The 20,425-nt window shown below is 40.0% G+C and overlaps 2 protein-coding genes across 2 annotated transcripts; one reads left to right on the top strand and one right to left on the bottom strand.

The window, feature by feature from the left end:
- The first annotated feature begins 3,081 nt into the window (after positions 1-3,081).
- Positions 3,082-7,234, top strand: LOC112196598 (probable L-gulonolactone oxidase 6). Its single transcript, XM_024336994.2, has 4 exons — positions 3,082-3,903; positions 5,000-5,255; positions 6,028-6,129; positions 6,277-7,234. Exons 1-4 carry the CDS (start codon positions 3,232-3,234, stop codon positions 6,987-6,989), a joined length of 1,743 nt encoding a protein of 580 aa, XP_024192762.1. The 5' UTR covers positions 3,082-3,231; the 3' UTR covers positions 6,990-7,234.
- A 10,238-nt stretch (positions 7,235-17,472) lies between these two features.
- On the bottom strand, positions 17,473-19,996 carry LOC112169581 (zinc finger BED domain-containing protein RICESLEEPER 2-like). The gene is made up of 4 exons (XM_024306644.1): positions 19,621-19,996; positions 18,125-19,216; positions 17,825-18,072; positions 17,473-17,478 (listed from the first exon to the last, which is right to left on the bottom strand). Exons 1-4 carry the CDS (start codon positions 19,994-19,996, stop codon positions 17,473-17,475), a joined length of 1,722 nt encoding a protein of 573 aa, XP_024162412.1.
- Positions 19,997-20,425: the final 429 nt, after the last annotated feature.

The following is a 20,425-nucleotide window of genomic DNA, read 5'->3' as shown; positions in this document are numbered from 1 at the left end:
AAAGGTGTGAAGGCTGGATCTGAGGGGATCAGATCAGATCGGAGGGATTCGATCTGGTTTGTGTCGCTTGGAACCTTCAGGTGCAGAGGAGCGGATGGGAGTGGCGGCGATGCTTACATGTGTGTTAGGGAGGATGGAAGGATGGAGGGGCTGCTGGTGTTCACTCGATGTGGGAGGATGGCCGTCAGTAGTAAGACAGCGTGGATCTGGTGTGCTGGACAGTGGCAAGCTGCTCGGTTTTCTTCTCTGGTTGGGCTGACTGGGTTTTGGGCTCTGGGCCCAAATTCCCTTTATTTTATTTACTTTATGTTTTATTGTTGTTGGTCTTTATTAGGTAATGGTGGCTATATGCCAGTAATAAGTCCCTGTCAGTTTAGGGCAGGACGACGTGGGCTTAGTGCCGGACTGCACCTTTTGTGTGCCTGGTTTACCCTAGTTAGGTGGCGAGTTCCCAAATGGTCGCACCCTCCTAGTGGTAAGATGAAACTAATTGTCGCCGGAGCTATTCTCCAACGGCAACATAGGGGGAAAGCTGTGCTAAAGCTGGTAATTATGCTATGTTGTAATCGGGTTACATATCGAATTATCTTTCCACTGTGTCACTGCTATGTTAAAGCAAATGGAGTAGCTATTTGTGCAGTCTTTGCTAGTTGGTGCTTGTTAGAATACAAGTCTCCTATAGAGATTTCTGATATTATTTCGGAAAATACTCTAGATGCTTATTGTAAATTTGTAATCAGGGGTTTAGGCTCAATGTCCCCCCCTTGTATTCGACAGTTTCATTAATCAAGACTTGAGGACAGCCGCACCAGCCCTTTATTCAAAAAAAAAAAAAAGAGGCCTCTTCTTATTGTTGAGAGACTTGTACTAAGACATCTACTACTATTTAATCAGAAAAGAAATGTCTTATCATTAAATCAAATTAGTTGACCAGTAACTAGCAAGTTTTTTTTTTTTTTTTTTTTTAAGGGAAAGACGACAAAATATATTAAGTGAAACTAAGAAGTACATGGAGCGATGCAAAAGCATCGAAAGAAAAACAATAAAACATAACAAGATGCACAAACGCATCTATAAAGTAGGAAAACAATCAAGGATAGCAAGTGTAAATATAATAGTAACCGTAACCGTAATCGGTGATATGATCATCTAGGAGAGGTGATTCGCTCACTGGGAGTTCGAAAGTAACCGAAGGTGTCAAAAACTCGAAAATTAGCAAACGAACTCCCAAGAACCAGAATAAATACCAGATCAATATGAGCAGCTTTCTCATATCCAAGATCTGGATTTGAATGCGACCCGGATCCCAAATACGGATCCAAATCCGGCCCGAATTCAAAATCAAATCTGACGGGTCAAAAGTGATAAAGGCCCAGGCCCCACTTAAACTGATATGGGCACCCTGGCTTTGGCCTAACGTCCGGCCACCCTTCCAGATCTGCAACGCTTCCTTACCGCATCGCACCACACCCTTGCATCTTCGACAAGGCAAAGCCGACCCTGGAAGGAGAAACCCATAGCAATCTGTTGACCCAAGCGCTCCAACCTTCTGGTTCCAAATATCCCGACCGCAATATCCAGTGCAACCAGGACCGCTGCCAGAAAGGCTGATGCAAAGTCGGACGGGAATCCTCATAAATGAGGCGTGCAGCCAGGTGCCTCCTCCACCCAACCTCACGGCCAAAATTCCAAGAAATCTTCATAATCCCTAGATCCCAGATCCGGATCCGACCCAACAACTCCGATTTCCCAGCAAAAAGTCGCCGACCACTTGCCCAAATCGAACACAGCCTTGAATCCCAAGTTGTAAAGACTCAAGAGAAAGGGAACATATCACGATCCGCCGCCACAAGAGGAGTCGTAGACCACTCCTTTGAAAAGCAAACCGGAAGAAAAGAAGAGACGGTATGCACTGCACTCGAGGAATATGACAACAAGGGATGTGCCGACATTGATCTCCATCGGAGATGGAGAAAGTTGCAGAACCGTCCACCCATGGGGGCGGCGTTCTCTCAAACCCTAGAGAGAGTTTTCTGTCTTTAAATCAGAAACTTACAACGTATCATTGAAGTCATTAAAACTATCATTTAATAGATATGAGTGGAAGAAAATAGGAAAAAGTTATTAAAACTATCATTTAATAGATATGAGTGGAAGAAAATAGGAAGAAGTAATTAAACCTAGCGTATGGTATAAGTGGAAGACAATAGGAAGAAGTAAGAAATATGAGTGGAAGAAAACAGGAAGAAGAAGAAGTAACCAAAAAGAGAAAAAGGAAAAAAGGAAGAAGTAAAAGAAAATATGAGTGGAATGTAACCTGCAAAAAAAAAAACACATAAGAGGACTCAAACTGGGGTTGGTTTAACAAAAGCAAAGCATGTTTTGCCAACCGTGCAAGAACCTCTTAACTAGCAAGTTAGAACCTGCAAAAATCTTCCATTTTTTTTGTTTTCACGTTGTTTGCAGGTGCTAATCAGAATAATACAAGGTTACAATCCATTCACTAAATTTTTATGTACCCGTAACATTTTTTTTCCTTTTCTTTTCTTATGATGCAATTATTGTATAAGTGACGCAAAACGGTTGAAAATGCACTCAGGCCACCAATTAATACCCCAAATTAAGAATATCTAGTGCATTGTTGCATTGCTACACTAATGAAATTAACAACTAGCTACTCCTTGTGCTAAGGCCTAATGTGTCCATTATAGCTCAACTGAGGTCTCCACTATAGCTCGAATTTTCCTCTTTGGGTTGGTTTTGATTCAACACATGGTTTGCACTCATATATCCCCACAAAACTAGTACACCTTGATCTCACTCCCCACTGTTTATCTTTCCTTACGCACTCGAACAATTTCTATGGCAGCACTACTTGTAAAGCAACAAGACCCTTTGATTTCAAGTTAAAGAAATTACAACTAACCCACACACCTGTCACGAGGGAAACAGACACCACCAATACCTATGGGCCGGGGTAGATAGATATAAACTCTGGTAGATATTTAAAAGATCCGGTAGATGTATATAGAATCATCACGTTTCTATTACTTCTGGTCGGCTCAAGCTTCAAATGGCTTCAAAGCATTCCATAGCTTAACGATTTTTATATTCGTTTCTTGCTAAGTATGCAAAACTTGTGTGCGAGCCAAATAACTCCATATATATCATTTCCAAAAAAAAAAAACCCTATATATATGGATAAATATTTAGAAAAAGAACAGTCCAAAAATGGGTATGTTGGGGCTTGTTATCCGAGTAAACTGTCTATTCTTGTTATTGTTCTTGGTATGTTCTACCCCTCCGGAGGACCACATCAAGTGTTCATCGTCAAACAACACAAACTGCACCATCACAAACTCCTACGGCATCTTCCCCGATCGAACTGTCTGTAAAGCGACTAGTGTATCATACCCTAGTACGGAGGAAGAACTCGTTAAGGTAGTGGCTTATGCAACCACGAACAAGAAGAGCATGAAGGTGGCGACTCGTTATTCCCACAGCATTCCCAAGCTGGTTTGCCCGCGCGGCGAAGATGGGCTGATCATAAGCACCAACAACCTCAACCGTGTGGTTAAGGTCGACGTTGAAGGGATGACGATGACGGTGGAGAGCGGCGTGACGCTTAGGCAGGTGATCAGTGAGGCTGCCAAGGTTGGCTTGGCGTTGCCTTACGCACCATATTGGTGGGGGCTAACTGTCGGTGGGTTGCTAGGGACTGGTGCTCATGGAAGCACATTATGGGCTAAGGGAAGCTCTGTTCATGATTATGTGGTGGGACTTAGGATTGTGAGTCCAGGAGGGCCCGAAGATGGTTATGTCAAGGTGAGAAGTCTCAGTCAAGGGGATAAAGATCTTAATGCAGCTAAGGTTTCACTTGGAGTCTTAGGAGTAATATCACAGGCAAGTACATTTTCTTCTTCATTTATATATTTTGATGTTTTGGGCAGTCTTTCAGCAACGTATTGCATATCCAGAAAGGATATAAGAATGTGTCTATATGATCGATACAAAATTTTTGGTTGGATAAAAGATTGTCCTTAACTTATAAGCTAAACCTTAAATTCTAGAGATTAAAAAAATGGTCTAGCTCATAAGAATTTAGATTAAACAATTTTATTACAGTTTAGAATCTCAAAACTTAGGAAATTTTTTCAAATAGAAAAAACATGATGTATTTTTGAAAACTCGAGAAGTAATTATAAAAGAAATGTACCCAATATATTGGAACACTCTACATAAGAAAATAATGTACCACATATGAGTGATGCATTTTGACAATACGAGTGTTGCATTATAGGAGATAATTATTGTGCCGAATAGAAACTTACAGGAGTTACAGCTGTTGAGAATATATACATTCCACATGAGAAAAATGGGACCTTGCCTATGAGTTTATAAGGGTTTGGGCCACTCCATCCATTGCCAATTGGTTTTGGATGTGAACCCCAGATTACTTTATCATGGTATCAGAGCTAGGTTACCCACGTGTGCATGCCTAACGGCCATACGGGCTCCACGTCACCCAAAGTTGTCCACGTGTATGGCTTGAAAATTCACCACACGTGCGGGGGCGTGTTGAGAATATATACATCCCACATGGGAAAGATGAGACCTTGCCTATGGGTTTATAAGGGTTTGGGCCACTCCATTTATTGCCAATTGGTTTTGGATATGAACCCCAGATTACTTTATCAACAGCAACCTCTGCAAAAAAAAAAAATAAATGAATAAAATAAAAGAAAATAAAAAACTGACAACAACCAAAATTATTATTCTTTTTTTTTTTATCAGAAATTTTTATTCTTTTTCGATAAATAATCTTTGTGCCGATATATGAATAATTTATGAGAAAAGGTATCATACAAGTTTTGGTACAAATTTTATACAGCAAAAAAAGGTACCAAAATTTATTATTACTATTACAATCATTAATTTATTTTTGTATATATGCCTGCTAATGAAGATAAACTAGTCTAAGAGACAAAAACTTTGGCAGGTTACTCTAAACCTACAACCCATGTTCAAGAGGTCCATCACATATTTGAGCAAGAACGATTCTGACTTGGGAGATCAAGTACTTAAGTTTGGCAAGCAGCATGAGTTTGCAGACATATTATGGTATCCTAGCCAGCACAAGGCAGTTTATCGAGTAGATGATCGTATCTCCTCAAACACATCCGGAAATGGTTTTTATGATTTCCTTCCTTTTCGAGCAACACCTTCACTTGCACTGGCAGTTATAAGAACGGCAGGTACTTTTCTTAGTTCATGCAGTTCAAACTAAAGCAACATCAAGAACAATTAAGTTTTGAATAGCAAGGGTGGTGAATGTTGAGAATATATACATCCCACATGCACATGGGAAAAATGAGACATTGTCTATGAGTTTATAAGAGTTTGGGCTACTCCATCCATTGTCAATTGGTTTTGGATGTGAATCTCAGATTACTTTATCATGGTATCAGAGCGGGTTACCCACGTGTGCATGCCTAACGGCCACACGGGCTCCACGTCACCCAAAGTTGTCCACGTGTATGGCTTGAAAATTCGCCACATGTGCGGGGGTGTGTTGAGAATATATAGATCCCACATGGGAAAAATGAGATATTGTCTATGAGTTTATGAGGGTTTGGGCCACTCCATCTATTGCCAATTGGTTTTGGATGCAAACCCCAGATTACCTTGTCTATGAGTTTATGAGGGTTTGGGCTACTTCATCTATTGCCAATTGGTTTTGGAGCGAACCCCAGATTACTTTATCAGTGAAGATGTTTCTATTCTGAAATAAGAAATGATATCTTGGCTCCAAAAATGCAGCTCACATGTTCATCCCACAGTTTATGTTGCTACATTGTGATTATGGTTTCACGCATAAATTGGTGGTTTTAAATCATAATTTAAAAAGATATATCAGTCTCATGAAGAGAAAATCTTTGCAAATAATGCTCATTTCTGCATCATGCCACCATGACAAGTAACATTTTTAATAATCCTAATTTTTCATTTGTTCTTGTATTATAATAGAAGAGAACCAAGAATCAAAAAGCGATGCTGATGGGAAATGCTCTGGGGCAAAGTTGGTCACATCTGGGCTTCTATCCAATGCTTATGGTTTGACAAACAATGGTATGCATAGACATTTGATCATCTTGTATAGCTCTTCAAATTACTCATCTTTCATGTTTTTGCCAAATCATTTGGAACTTCAGTTCTAGTTTGCTTTTCCATATGTCAAAATTACTGAATTTTGGGATCATACAATTCGATTAATAGGTATAATCTTTACTGGTTATCCTGTGATTGGATATCAGAACCGGATTCAAGCCTCTGGAACTTGCCTTGATAGTCTTCAAGATTCAAGAATCACGGCATGCGCATGGGACCCAAGGATCAAGGGCGAGTTTTTTCATCAAACAACCTTCAGCATCAGCTTGTCCGTGGCCAAAAGCTTCATTCAAGACGTGCAGAAGCTAGTTGAGATTGAACCCAAATCCCTCTGTGGAGTAGAAATCTACAATGGAATCCTAATGCGCTATGTCACCGCATCAACTGCTTACCTTGGCAAACAAGTAGATGCAATTGACTTCGACATCACTTATTACCGAAGCAAGGACCCCATGACGCCTAGGCTCCATGAAGGCATACTTGAAGAAATAGAGCAATTGGCACTGTTTAAGTACGGAGCATTGCCACATTGGGGAAAGAATAGGAACATAGCCTTTGATGGGGTGATGAAGAAGTACAAAAATGGTAAGGAGTTCTTGAGAGCTAAGGAAGTGTATGACCCAATGGGGCTATTCTCAAGTGAATGGAGTGACCAGGTCCTTGGAATTAAGGGTGAGGTTAACTTAGTCAAGGAAGGGTGCGCCCTAGAAGGGTTGTGCATTTGCTCACAAGACATTCATTGTGCCCCAAGAAAGGGCTACTTCTGTAGACCGGGGAAAGTATTTAGGGATGCAAGGATCTGTACTCCAATCCATAATTAGACAAGAACCACAAGTAACTAGCTAGACTGTCTTGTCTAGTAATGCCAATAGTGTAATTTGATTTAGAAGTTTTGCTTGAAGACTAGCATGCAGTTGCAGCAGATTGCATGCATGGCTAGTACTTTCTGTTGGAATAAACAAGCAACATACGAATAAGGTAGTACTTTTGCCAGTTTAATTAATATGTACATAAGGGCTACCTAGGTTGCAGAAACAAATATTAAGGAAACTAAAAGAAGATTTTCTAGTGCTCTCTTCATCTTTTTTTTTTTTTTTGAAACGGTGCTCTCTTCATCTTTTGAAGAGAGAACATTGGGGAGTGAAAACTCCGGGCATTTGGTCTAGTGGTAGATAAACTCTTAAACTCTAAACACGTGGAACTCGTTCCTTAAGATTCATTCTCGTGCATCCGTTATCCTACAAATCTTCTATTATGTACTTCCATCTAGTGCATGTAACTTCTCCCATTGTCATTATAGCCTTTACATAGTTTGGTAGTTGGTCAAGATGAAATATAGTACGATACATGGAGAATAATTTTTTTATGTACTTGTGCTAAAAAATTATTAAAATTGACTTGTCAGTATATTGCATCATCTCTAACTCATTTCCTTACTTTTTTAGAAAACGTTGCAAGGAGAGGAAAAACGATTAATTTGAGACTTAAAATGCGACAAAACAAAGAAATGAGAAGAATATGTAAACTTGGGCTAAAAATGTAAAATGATCGAGTTTCAGAAATGTCTCTAACGAGCCACCACCAATGAAGGATCCCTAATCAAGATATGAAGAAGCAAGGTGGAGGGAGTTTCCCACAATTTGAAATTCAAATTTCTACCATCATTTTTGTCCATTGGCAATGGTCATTAGCATGCATCTTGGCTCATATTTGGATCCATGGTGTAAGAGTTTCTCTCTCCATTTGTCTCCTTGCATAGCAAATTTTGAAAAGATGAAACGTATTTCAAGTCATTTTAGTATTTTACGCCATTCACCCCTTGAGACCTAAATTCTGCTCCATCTTGCTCTCTACAACTCGATCTTTCATAATCCAAATTTCACCTTCATAAAACTCCATCTCCGTCGTTCAAAAAAAAAAACCTCCATCTCCATTACTTCCACCACCTACTTCAATTTCCACCATCAATACTGATTACACGCATTTCTATACGTGTAATTACATTCTAAATATTAGAATTAAACTAATCTGCAAATCAATTATTATGAAATTAATCCATATTTATTTATTTTGTAGAAAATAAGCAGAGTTGCAAAAAGGAGATAAAACAGTGCAAAAGTGAAGCAAATTGGAGTTTTCAAAAAAATGATGAAATTGGCGACGTGGTCAATTGTGGTCAGTGCCAACAATGAGAAAAAGAAAATAATAATAAATGAAGCAAAGTGAGCTGCAACACGTGGGGTAATTAAACCATCGATCAATTAATAGTTTGATTAATCAATTAAACTATTAATTAGCTAATCATTCTACCTCTCTGACCAATTTGGTCATGCCACATGCCCTCCCCAATTCATTTCCTTGTTTCATTTTTTCAGGCTGCGTTTGATTGAAAAAAATTTAAATTCTTAAGAAAATTTAAAATGTACGATTTTCATTGTTTGGTTATAAATTTTAGAATTTTATTAAAAAAGTTTAAAACAAACTAAAATATTAAAAAAGAAAAAATGTATTGTTTTAGAAACTAATAAAGAGATAAGAAGAAACTTTTGTAGGAAATTCGAAATAACACCTATTTTGATAGAAATTGAAGTGACGAATTCAGACAATCAATTCCCTCATTTTTTTCCATAGAGAAATTTATAATTTCCAAATTTAGATGCTATACGAGGCAATTCATATTTAGGAATTATGAATTCCTTATTTTCATTTAAATTCCCTTTTTTTTTCCTTCATCCAAACACACTCATTGTCTCCCAGTTGACGAGAATTACCACCACGTGCTCCTTATCCTTCATGCACATGCCACCCTTATCTCGTTTTTTCTTCTTGACCACAAAACAGACCACGACCACTTCTCTGTTCCTCTCACACACACACCCACACCACCATTCCACCACTCTTCCATAACTCTCTCACCCACTCTCCCAATTCTCTCACTCTCCCAAATTAATTTAGAAAATTCCCATTGGGTTCTTCTCAAATTTCATCAAGACCTCAATCCCAAGGCTGATAGTCATCAACCCACAAAACTGATGTTTTTTACTTTGATTTTATACATATTTTAAATGTCAATTTTATCCTTACATTTAGCTGAATAAATTAACAAAAGTACCAAAATGTCAAACGGAGCCTAAGTTTAGGTGTTAAATTGTCATTAAGTACCAAAGTGCCCAATTGACCATATATCAGGTACCAATGTACCATAGAAGAAATTTACCCTTAAGATTAATAGTATTTAATGTGTACTAATTACCCAATTTATAATAAGTAATATTAAAATGTTGCTTAGATTTAGAATATTTTACCATTAATTACCATTGACATACAGCTTCTTTAATTGTTTTATTATTAGGAAACTTAATAAGGTGTGTCCTAGTTAAATTACTCATAATGAGTAATGCCAGCTACCATCACTTTCTACCTTTTTCTTTTAACATTTCTCACTCAACAAATGACACGTGAATTCCACTATCACTATCACTTCAAACTCAATATTTATTACATTGAATAACTAATTCTATTTTTTACTTGTTTGCCTTTACAATCTTTTTATATATACTTTTGCATTTATAAATTTTCGCTTGGTTGTTTTTTAACTTTTCTAAGTTTATAAAACATGAAACGATAATCTATTAAAAAAATGAAACTATAAGTTTTGTTTTTCCAAAGAATCCCTAGTACCAATTTGCAATAAAATTTTCAAAAAAAAAAAATAATAAAAAAAAAAAAAAATATATATATATATATATATATATATATAAAACTCCGAAGTCCCAAATTGCATCCCAAATTGTTTTGTTCTCTCCCTCTCTCTCTTAATTTTCTTAGTTTCCTATAGGGCTGGGCACGGTCCCAGACCGACACTGGATTTACAGGGACCGGGACCAGAAATGCAAGTTTAAGGATATCTCTATTTGTGTTTAATCCAAACTCTAGGTTACTTGACCTAGTGGTAATAGGGTTCAATTAGAAGAATCTAGAGATTATCTTTCCTTGTATGATTCTATCTCTATGCATTGTAATCCTCTATATAAAGAGGCCCCTATTATCAATGAATACACACAACGAATTTCTCTCAATTCCTGATTCCTTAAAACACGTTATCAGCACGAAGCACTAACCCTGAAACCTAATATTCGTAGCCTCCAAACCCCAGAAACCTCCGCCACCCACCTTGAAGCTCTCACCTCCAGGAGCCTAGAACCGGCGGCGCTGTCCCCAGAACCGGCTGGAAAATATACGAACCGGGCCCCGGAAATACCGATATCCTCTCTGCCCGGTTCGAAGCTTTCCTCCCTGCCTACTGCTACCAAACTTCACCAGCAGCTGCAACCGGACCCCAGATCACCGGAGCCGAAAAATCACCACCGGAACCGGCCTAGAACCACACGAACCGGCCGCCTGAACCAACTGAACAACTGAACCGCCGCCTGCATCATCAATCTGTGCTTCAGTCAACCAAGTCTAACTCCGGTCAGCCCAAGGCCCAGAAGCCGAAGTCCAAAGCCCAGCAGCCTGAAGCCTCTGACGTCATCCTTGCGTCAACTGCCACGCCAGCATCCACGTCAGCCTCCAGTCAGCCTGCTACGTCAGCATTAGCCTGCCACGTCAGCCGCTCGGTCAACCCTCCGGTCAAGGTCAGTCAACGCCGGTAAACACTTTTCCGGCGACTTTTTTCCGGCCAACTTTTCGGTCAAGTTTCCGGCCACTCTTTAAGGTAATTTTTCTAAAAGTTCCCGTTTTTGAAGTTTTTTTTTTATTTCTTCTTCTTTTCTCGGGGACTTCCAACATCCCTTCTTCTACCCCCCTTTCTTCTTCATAGGGGAGACCAAAAGCCGAACTGTGGGGGTTCGTGCTCACTCCAAGCTTGGAGCTTGTAGAGTCCTCCAAACTTCTAGTTTGTTGAGAAGAAAACGATCAACCACATACATCGTTGTTTCGATCTAATCCAAAACCCCTCTTGGAACCTAATTTCTTGGAAGCGACTACGCTCAGAAATTTAATAGTTTTTTGTGGTAGCCTTTTTCGCTCCGAAACTAACCCTAATCTTGTGTTTTTTTCAGGATGAGTTACCTGAACAAGCTGAACTTTGTTCCACTAGAGACAACTGGCGCAGGATACCATAGGTGGGTCCGAGATGTGCGCCAACATCTTAAGGCTGATGGACTTCTGGAAGCCATCCAAGAGCCTAGTCAGAACGTGCTCTCCATTGAGCAAGCTACTGCTTTTGAAGCAAAACAAGCTAAAGCCATAATTCTCATGACAAGGCACATGAATGACGCGCTCCAAAATGAATACCTCAATGAGGAAGACCCAAGAAAGCTATGGGTAGAACTTGAGCAGCGATTTGGCAACGTTCGTGACTCCCTGCTTCCTGATTTAGAAGTCCGATGGCATAGCCTTTGCTTTTGTGATTTCAAGTCTGTGCTTGATTATAACTAGGAAGCTCTTCGTATCAAGTCTCTGATGGAGTTTTGTGGCCAAGCCATAACTGATACGATGTTGATCGAGAAGACTCTCTCTACCTTCCCCTTCTCTGCACTGATGATTTCAAAGAATTATCGGATTGATGTAAATGCAGGACGCATCACAAGGTTTCATGAGCTTATTGGCGCCATGAACGTAGCTGAAAAGCACGACAATATTCTTGTGAAGAACTATAATGCTAGACCCGTGGGAACTAAGCCTATTCCGGAGTCTAACTATAGTCGCGCCCCCAATGGAGGACGTAAGGAGCGAAACCCTAAGACTAGGGACAATTATGGACATTCTGGTCCATATGTTCGCCCTAAAGAGGAAGGAAATCGCCAAGAGAGGCGTGCACGGAACCGTGGAGGTCAACGTGTGAAGAGAGAGAGAGGCGGAGCCTCCGACCATGGTGGTAACTCCACCAAGAGCATAGGTCGTCCAAATCGCGCCCCAATGGCGCCTCGATCAAGGGAGCCTGACCATAATGATGTTTGTTTTCGATGCAGATCAACTGAACATTGGGCCAAAACATGTACAGCACCCCAGAATGTTGCAAACGCATACAAGACGTATCGTGAAGCAAGGGAAGCAAATTACATGGAACAAGAAGATCAAGATGGCGATCTCGATCTAAGGGTGGAAGACTACAAGGATCAAGACCCAGAAACTGGCGATTTTGATTAAGTCTTTTTATTTTCCAAGAGATGTAGGTGATTGCCATATTACTTTTGTAGTAGATGCCAATGATATTAGTCTTTCTTCAAAGTAGGCGTACTCAATGTAAGTGTGATGTCTAGGAAGGTTTTGAGATAAGTGGTATTTAAGCGAGCTTTGCTCCACCGACATCTATCTACTCACCTGGTCACATTTACATTGGAAATACCGAAAGGAGTTAGACGACTACCATTGTTTTGCATTAACTAGTTTATTGGATTAGATTTTCTTTGATCAAAGAAACAATGATGTACTCCATTGGCTTATGAATAAAATTTCGAGTTCTTTTCATTATGACTCAATTTTGATTCTGAGCATATTACTTTGTGACTACGATGGCTGGGCCATCAATATTAATTCAAGGACATGGAATAGCCCAAGTTCCACTTGCCCAATGACACTTTAATTACTGTCACAGAAACTCTCTACGCTCTTAGGGCAAATTGCCCTATGAATAGCCAACGGATTCCATGCGAAAACGCATGTAGAGAACGGAGATGAGTTCCTTTGCAAATACCTCTAACGATTGCGAACAAAGGCGCATCTTAGAGAAGTTTATGTGCCTCTCTAGTGGACTCTACGCAAAAGATATGAAAATACTCATTCTGTTCTTACATCAAATCCATGAGGATTCTATGGACTGATTCAACCAACTTGCGGACGTTTAAATATCTCATGATGTTGGTTGACGCGCAAACACGCTGGTCACGTGTCGTGCCATTGTCCACTTGTAATGCTGTTTATGCTACACTCCTAGCACATATCATAAGACAACGGGCTCACTCTCCAGATCATCCTATTCAGTCAATTGGATTTGACTATGCTAGAGAGTTTACATCGAAAGACTTTCGATGGATATTTCAATGGGACTGATGTTGGACATCACATTCCCATGTACACCCAAATGGTCTTGCGGAAACGACTACGATGATAGTCCAGACATGGGTAATGCGCACCAATCTCTTTCTATCCGCTTGGGGTGATGCAATATCGCATGCAACTATGCTAATTCGTCTATGACCCACCGCCACTCAATGTACCTCTGCGTTACAGCTAGTGACTGGGTACAAGTATCGTACTTACGCATATTTGAGTGAGCCATTTATGTGCCAATTGCGCCACCACAGCGCTCTATGATAGGTCCTTACAGACGAATGGGCAACTACGTCCGCCACTTAATGCCCTTGCCAGGCGATCTCATTACCGCTAGATTTGCGGGTTGTCACTTTGATGAGACAGTCTTCCCATCGTTAGGGGGAGATAAGAACACGGATGTTCAGCAGGAACGACAGGGATTATCGTGGCCTGTCCCCACTATGTCTGATCTCGATCCCTATTAAAGTGACGAGATCACACAAATATGCTGCAAACATGCCTGCAAGGAAGGACGTCCCTACGAGAGGACGTAGCGCCACCCTACACAGAGGTAGGCATGGCACCAATGCCAAAGAGAGTGGCACTCTGGCGTTATAGGCCATGGCCCCAGCTAGGATGCGTGGGAGGCCCGTGAGTTCGATGGATACTTTGGCACATTCCAATGCTTTGATCATCGACACTCAAAATCCGTCTCATGAGTATCTTCCGGGTTATGGTTATCGTTGGGAGACGCCTCAACATCAGAACCTATTCCTGAGAATATAGAGCTCTATGAAACTTACACTAGTGTACATGAGACGTTGGATAAAAACTCCATCATGATTGATGATGTAGTTGCGCATGAGTTTGTTGAGTTTGATGACATCGAACCATGCTCCGTTGATGAATGAATGCCAACGTAGAGAGATTTGGCCTTAATGGAAAGATGCGAATCAGGTTAAGTTGGATTCTCTAATGAAGAGGAAGGTTTTCGAGCTAGAGATGCCAACACCTCCTAACATAAAACCTGTTGACTAATGGGTCTTCGTTAGAAAGCGTGATGAGAAAAAGAGATGGCAATCTCGCCTTATGGCGCAAGGCTTCTCACAAAACGCCCTGGAATCGACTACGATGAGACATATTCTCTCGTAATGGATGTCATTGCACTCCACTACCTTGTCAGTTTGGTAGTTTCCGAATAACTGAACATGCAGCTTACAAATGTGGTCACTACGTGTCTCTATAGGGATCTAGATACGGAATATACATGAAGGTTCATGGTGAACTTCATTTACCCAAGTCAAGTGGCTCTAGACCATGGAGCGCGTTTACAAAGAGGTTGAAACGCTCGCTAAAATGACTACTTGATTGGGAGGGGATATGCCCACGCGTTTCCATAACAAGTTTCGGATTCCATCGCGGTTCATGTTGGACATGATCTTCATTAGAAGCTCTTAAAGAGTTAAGGGAAACTGCTGAACACTTGAAATCCGAGTTTGAGATGAAGGATTTTGGGAGAACACGATTATGTCTCGGTTTAGAACTTGAGCATCGTGTCGATAGATGCTTAGGCATTTTGACAAGGTCAAACCCTCAAGCACCCCCATGATCGTCCGTAGTCTTGATCCTGAAAAGGATCCTCTTCGTCTGAAGGATGATGACGAAGATATGCTAGAGGCAGAAGTGTCTTACTTGAGTACAATAGGCGCATTATTGTACTTATCCCAATGCATAAGACCGGACATCTCATATGTTGTGAACTTGTTAGCTAGATATAACTCTGCGCCAACGCGACGCCATTGGATTGGTGTAAAAGATATCTTTCAATATTTGAGATGTATGATTGATATGGGCTTGTTCTATCCCTACAAAGAGGTGATGGATTCGGACCCATCACACACCAGGTACGTCGCCAACATTAGCCTGCGTCCACTATCCCCATCCCAAAACGACATGTGCTTTGGAAGGTTTTGCTGATGTTGGGTATCTCTCTGACCCACACAAAGGTCGTTCCCAATCCGGTTAAGTGTTCACCATGGGAAAAGACCGTGACATCTTGGAGGTCTACAGAATAGACCCTAGTCGCTATATCTTCGACCAATGCAGAGATCATTGCTCTTCACAAAGTGGTTCGTGAATGTATATGGATTGGATCCATAATTACGCATGTTCGAACAATTGTGGTTTGAAGTCTACCACAGATGAGCCTACGAGCATTTAGGATAATGCTGCTTGTTTTGAACAAATGAGGCAAGGCTACATCAAAAGCGATAACACCAAGCATAATCAGCAACAACAGACTCTCCTCGAGATCAAAGTGAACTAGGTTCAATCTGAGGACAGTAAGGCAGACTTGTTTACTAAGTCATTGGCCAAATCCACGTTCGAGAAACATGTGGCAAGAATTGGCTTGCGGAAATTATCCGAACTCCCATGATCGTAGTCATCAGGGGGAGGCGCAGACATCAGGGGGAGATGTCTACATGTTCACCTCGAAACGTGAAGGGTGTGTTGTGCTCTTTTTCCCCTTCGACCGAGGTTATTTTTGTCCCACTGGGTTTTTGTTACTCGGCAAGGTTTTTAACGAGGCAACGAGAGAAGCACCGCGTTTGGACAACACAAGGGGGAGTGTTTAAGGATATCTCTATTTGTGTTTAATCCAAACTCTAGGTTACTTGACCTAGTGGTAATAGAGTTCAATTAGAAGAATCTAGAGATTATCTTTCCTTGTATGATTCTATCTCTATGCATTGTAATCCTCTATATAAAGAGGCCCCTATTATCAATGAATACACACAGCGAATTTCTCTCAATTCCTGATTCCCTAAAACACTTTTGCATTTATAAATTTTCGCTTGGTTGTTTTTTAACTTTTCTAAGTTTATAAAACATGAAACGATAATCTATTAAAAAAAATGAAACTATAAGTTTTGTTTTTCCAAAGAATCCCTAGTACCAATTTGCAATAAAATTTTCAAAAAAAAAATATATATATATATATATATATATATATATTAAACTCCGAAGTCCCAAATTGCGTCCCAAATTGTTTTGTTCTCTCCCTCTCTCTTAATTTTCTTAGTTTCCTATAGGGCTGGGCACGGTCCTAGACCGACACTGGATTTACAGGGACCGGGACCAGAAATGCAAGTTCGGGCCGGGCTTGGACATGTAGAATACCGGGACAGGCCAAAACCCGGACCGGGAAGAACCGGGCTTTCGGTTCCTGAGAGTTAGCAGCAATGCTGCATTCATGCTTGGCTGCTGGCTACTGCTATTTAGGCAATCAGAAGTTCAGAACTGCAAGACTAAATAGGAAGGGCTGCAAGGCTATACACATACAAGTATAGAGACAGCAACTCTGCAATGAGAAGTTGAGAATTGCAACCTGCAACTAGCAACTAGCAAGGCTGCAAATAAAGACTAAATTTATAAGACCATTTAGGCATTTAGCATTTCCATTCTGCATTTCTACAGTGCTGCTGCAGCCTGCAAATAAAACTATAAAACCATTCTACATTTCTCATTCACAATCCACATGTGTAGCAAGTCAGCAACTAGCAAGCTGCAAGCTAGCAACTCAGCAAGGTATTCAAACTAGTGAAAAATAATATGAAACCATCAACGACACAAATAACACAATTACAAGTTGCAACCACATAAAACTAAAAGTCATTAACTCGAATTGTGAATTGTCAATAAGACAATGGACTCAATAACTCAAAGACTCAAATGCTCAATAAGACAATAATTGAAACTCTGAAAGTCAACAAGAGCTGTGCAGCAAGCCAGCAAGTTTGAAAGTTTGAAACCAATCCACAAATCTACAAACTACAATAAGCCAACAAGCCACCAAATGTCTAAATTCACTCAATAAGCTTTATCCTAATTCTCCAACTCACCAACTCTCATTGTCTCAACAAAATAACAAATTAAAAACAAATCAACAATTCCACATGTGTAGCTATGCTGTTGCTCTTATTCTCCTTTCATTTTTTTTCCCTACAACAATACAACTTATACTTCAATCCAATGAACTTACTAGGAATAAAAACAAAAAAAAGGCAGTAAGGCACTGATTTTGATAAAACCTTTAGCCTTTGTTGATTGCAGCAGCACTTGTTTTGCAGATTTAACGGTTCCAGCAACAGCTCTTGTTGAAGGAGTTGCAGCAGCAGTTTTTTTTGGACACTTTTGCAGACTTTGAGGTTCTAGCTGCGGCAGTTGCATCATCTTCAGTTTTGACAGCTACTTGTTTTCCCTTTGCTACATCTGCAACAAGTGAAACAACAATCAACAATGGAACAAGTCAAACAACAAGTGAAATACGACTTACAACTGAAACAATCAGCAATGAAATGTAACAACAAAACACAGAAAAAAAAGTAACTAAACTTTAAAACAGCAGCAAATGTACGGTATGTACCTCTTTCCATTTTTTCATAAAACTCAAGCTCTTTAGGCTTGGATAATATTCAATCTCAGATTGATCTCGTTTCTTGATCCAATTTTGCAAACAAATCAATGCTTCCACACTTTAAGGAGTTAAAGAACTCCTAAAAGGGTCAATGCCTCTCCCACCGGTACTGAATGAGGACTTAGATGCTACTGTACTAACTTGGATTGCAAGTACATCTCTTGCAACAAGAGCAAGGTTTGGATACTTGCAGCCGTTTATCTTCCACCAATCAAGCAGCTGCCAATCTTCATCTTTGGGATTCTCCATTGGATCAAGTAGATACCGGTCAACTTCACTCTCAACAACAACTTCGTCCGATTCAGCTAGGGCTCTTTGCCAACCTTCTAAAATCTCAACCATTTTCTCGGACATTTTCTTGGTCTTCTCCTTGGACTTGGAAGATGTGGCTGTTGCTAGAAACAACGCAGCTTGTTACAGTGCTGCTCCTAGAACTTCTACTCTTTGAAGATGCATTGGTTGATGATCTATAGAGATCAGTTAAGGAAACTAACAGCTCCTTGACTTCATTGGCCTTGGTCTTTGCTTCGGCAGCATCAAACTGGAGGTGAGTTAAACATATGTGACTAATGTTTTTCAACTTGAATCGAGGATCCAAAACAAGGGCTACTAATAGCAACTGATTCATATCATCAACCGTTCCAAAATACTTCCTAAACTTCGCTCTCATCTTCATTGCAATCTCCATCATTAGAAGTTCAGTTTCACTTCCATGAGTTCCATCACTCATCTCTGGAGGCACAAAGAATGCATTAATCTCAGCTTCTATTGCTACAATGTCATGAAAAGCTTTGTGAGCAGTGGGATGTTTGGTTGCACTGATTCTCATTGTCATATCGTAAAAAACCCTCAAGAACTTCACAAAAATTTCAGCTTTCTCCCAATCTGCTTTTACTGGTGGCCCAACTCTTTTTCTTGGTTGAACTGATCTTTTTTGAATCCCAATTTCGGTATCTTCTTCCTCCTCAACCTCTTCATCTTCATCAAAATAGTCTTTGTACTTATTTTCTTCCTCATCAGCCATCCGATCAAAAGTTGGCCTCACCTCCAAAGCTATATCGAGCATTAAAAATGTGGAATTCCATTGCATTGGAACATCCAAAGCTGGAATTTTTTGAGAATCTACGTGGCCTTCCACCGTCTCCTTGTCCACGCACACCTTGAAGCAGTCCAATCTGTTGGAACTACTTCTAATATACTTCACAGTATTTCGGATTGCAGCACAACCTCTATCCATAATTCTCAAACCAGCCCTTACAATAATGTTAAAGATGTGAGCCAAACACCTCACATGCATAAACTTGCCGCCGAACATTGGGGGGTTCTTCCATCCAGCCATTTTTCTTTGTAGATACTCTGTTGCCACCTTATTTGCACTAGCATTATCAACAGACACAGTCAATACCTTGTCTATCCTCCACTGCAGCAAACATGTTTCTAACAGCTTTCCAATTGTTGTGCCTTTGTGATTGAGAATTACACAAAAGTTCAAGATTCTCTTGTGCAAATTCCAACCACTATCTATGAAGTGCGCTGTTAACACCATATAATTGATATTTTGTACAGATGTCCACGTATTTGTTGTTAAGCACACTCTGTGGTTCTTTAAAATCATCTGAAGCTCCTCTTTCTTCTCCTCGTACATCTCCAAGAAACACCTCACTATTTTTCTTCAAGAGGACACCTCAAATCTAGGAACTACTGCCTTGCAGAACAACCTAAACCCTTCATTCTCAATGTGGCTAAATGGGAGTTCATCAATAACTATCATTTGACAAGCAGCTTTGACACAAGATTCTTGTGACCACCCTTTATTAACTTTCAAGCTAGGTTCAGCTCCACCATCACCAATTAATACTTGCTGACTGTCTTCCAAATTCTCCCTATCAGGATACTTTTTACACACTTTTCGATATGTCTTCGTAAAGTACTTATACCATTAAATGAAGAATCAGCAGCAAGGTCAGCGGTGCAATACCGACATTTTGCTCGTTTCTCAAATCCACATTCCTCTTTCTTCCCATCTTTTTCAATGTACAGTGTTATGTCATACTTCTCGTAATGATCCCACATAAAGGACCTCGGGGAAGCCTTCTTCATTCTATTTTCTCTTCTTCTCTTTTTCGGCTCGCCGCAGGATGCCTGAGTTGGAGCTTCCTCTACACCTTCTATTGCTGCTGCAACTTCTAGTTCCTTGTTTTTAGCTTGCTGACAGATAGCTACTGCATCATTCCCAACTGCTTCATCTTTCTCACTATCAGAATGAGTCGAATGGCAATTCAATGAGTGACTTGAATCTGATAAGGATCCCATCAAGTCTGAATTCTGAAATTGCAAGTAGGTAAACAAATTACAAATCAATCAATGCAACCAACTGGGAATTGCAGCAATGCTTTCAACAATTGCAAGCAGAGAGTAGAGACTGCAGAATGGACAATCGAAACAAAATACCATCAAGTTTCAACAAATGCTTTCAAGTTTCAACAAAAATACAAAATCGAAATACAAACAATGAAACAAATGTGAGAATGTGAAAACAGTGAGATTACAATTTACAATCTACAAATTACAAATTTGATTACAAAATCCAAGTCCAAAGTTACAAACTACAAAGATCCAAGTCAAAAATAGAAAAACAAAACCCAATTATCCAACTGCAAAATTGAAAACTGAATCCAACTTATCCAACTACAAAGTCGGGACTTGGGAAAATTGAATCCCAAATTCCCAAATCGAATAGCA

Source organism: Rosa chinensis, chromosome 1 (assembly GCF_002994745.2).
Source record: "Rosa chinensis cultivar Old Blush chromosome 1, RchiOBHm-V2, whole genome shotgun sequence".
Classification (NCBI taxonomy): domain Eukaryota; kingdom Viridiplantae; phylum Streptophyta; class Magnoliopsida; order Rosales; family Rosaceae; genus Rosa; species Rosa chinensis.
Note: the sequence above shows the minus strand (reverse complement) of the source record. Positions and strands in the feature narration are given on the sequence as shown.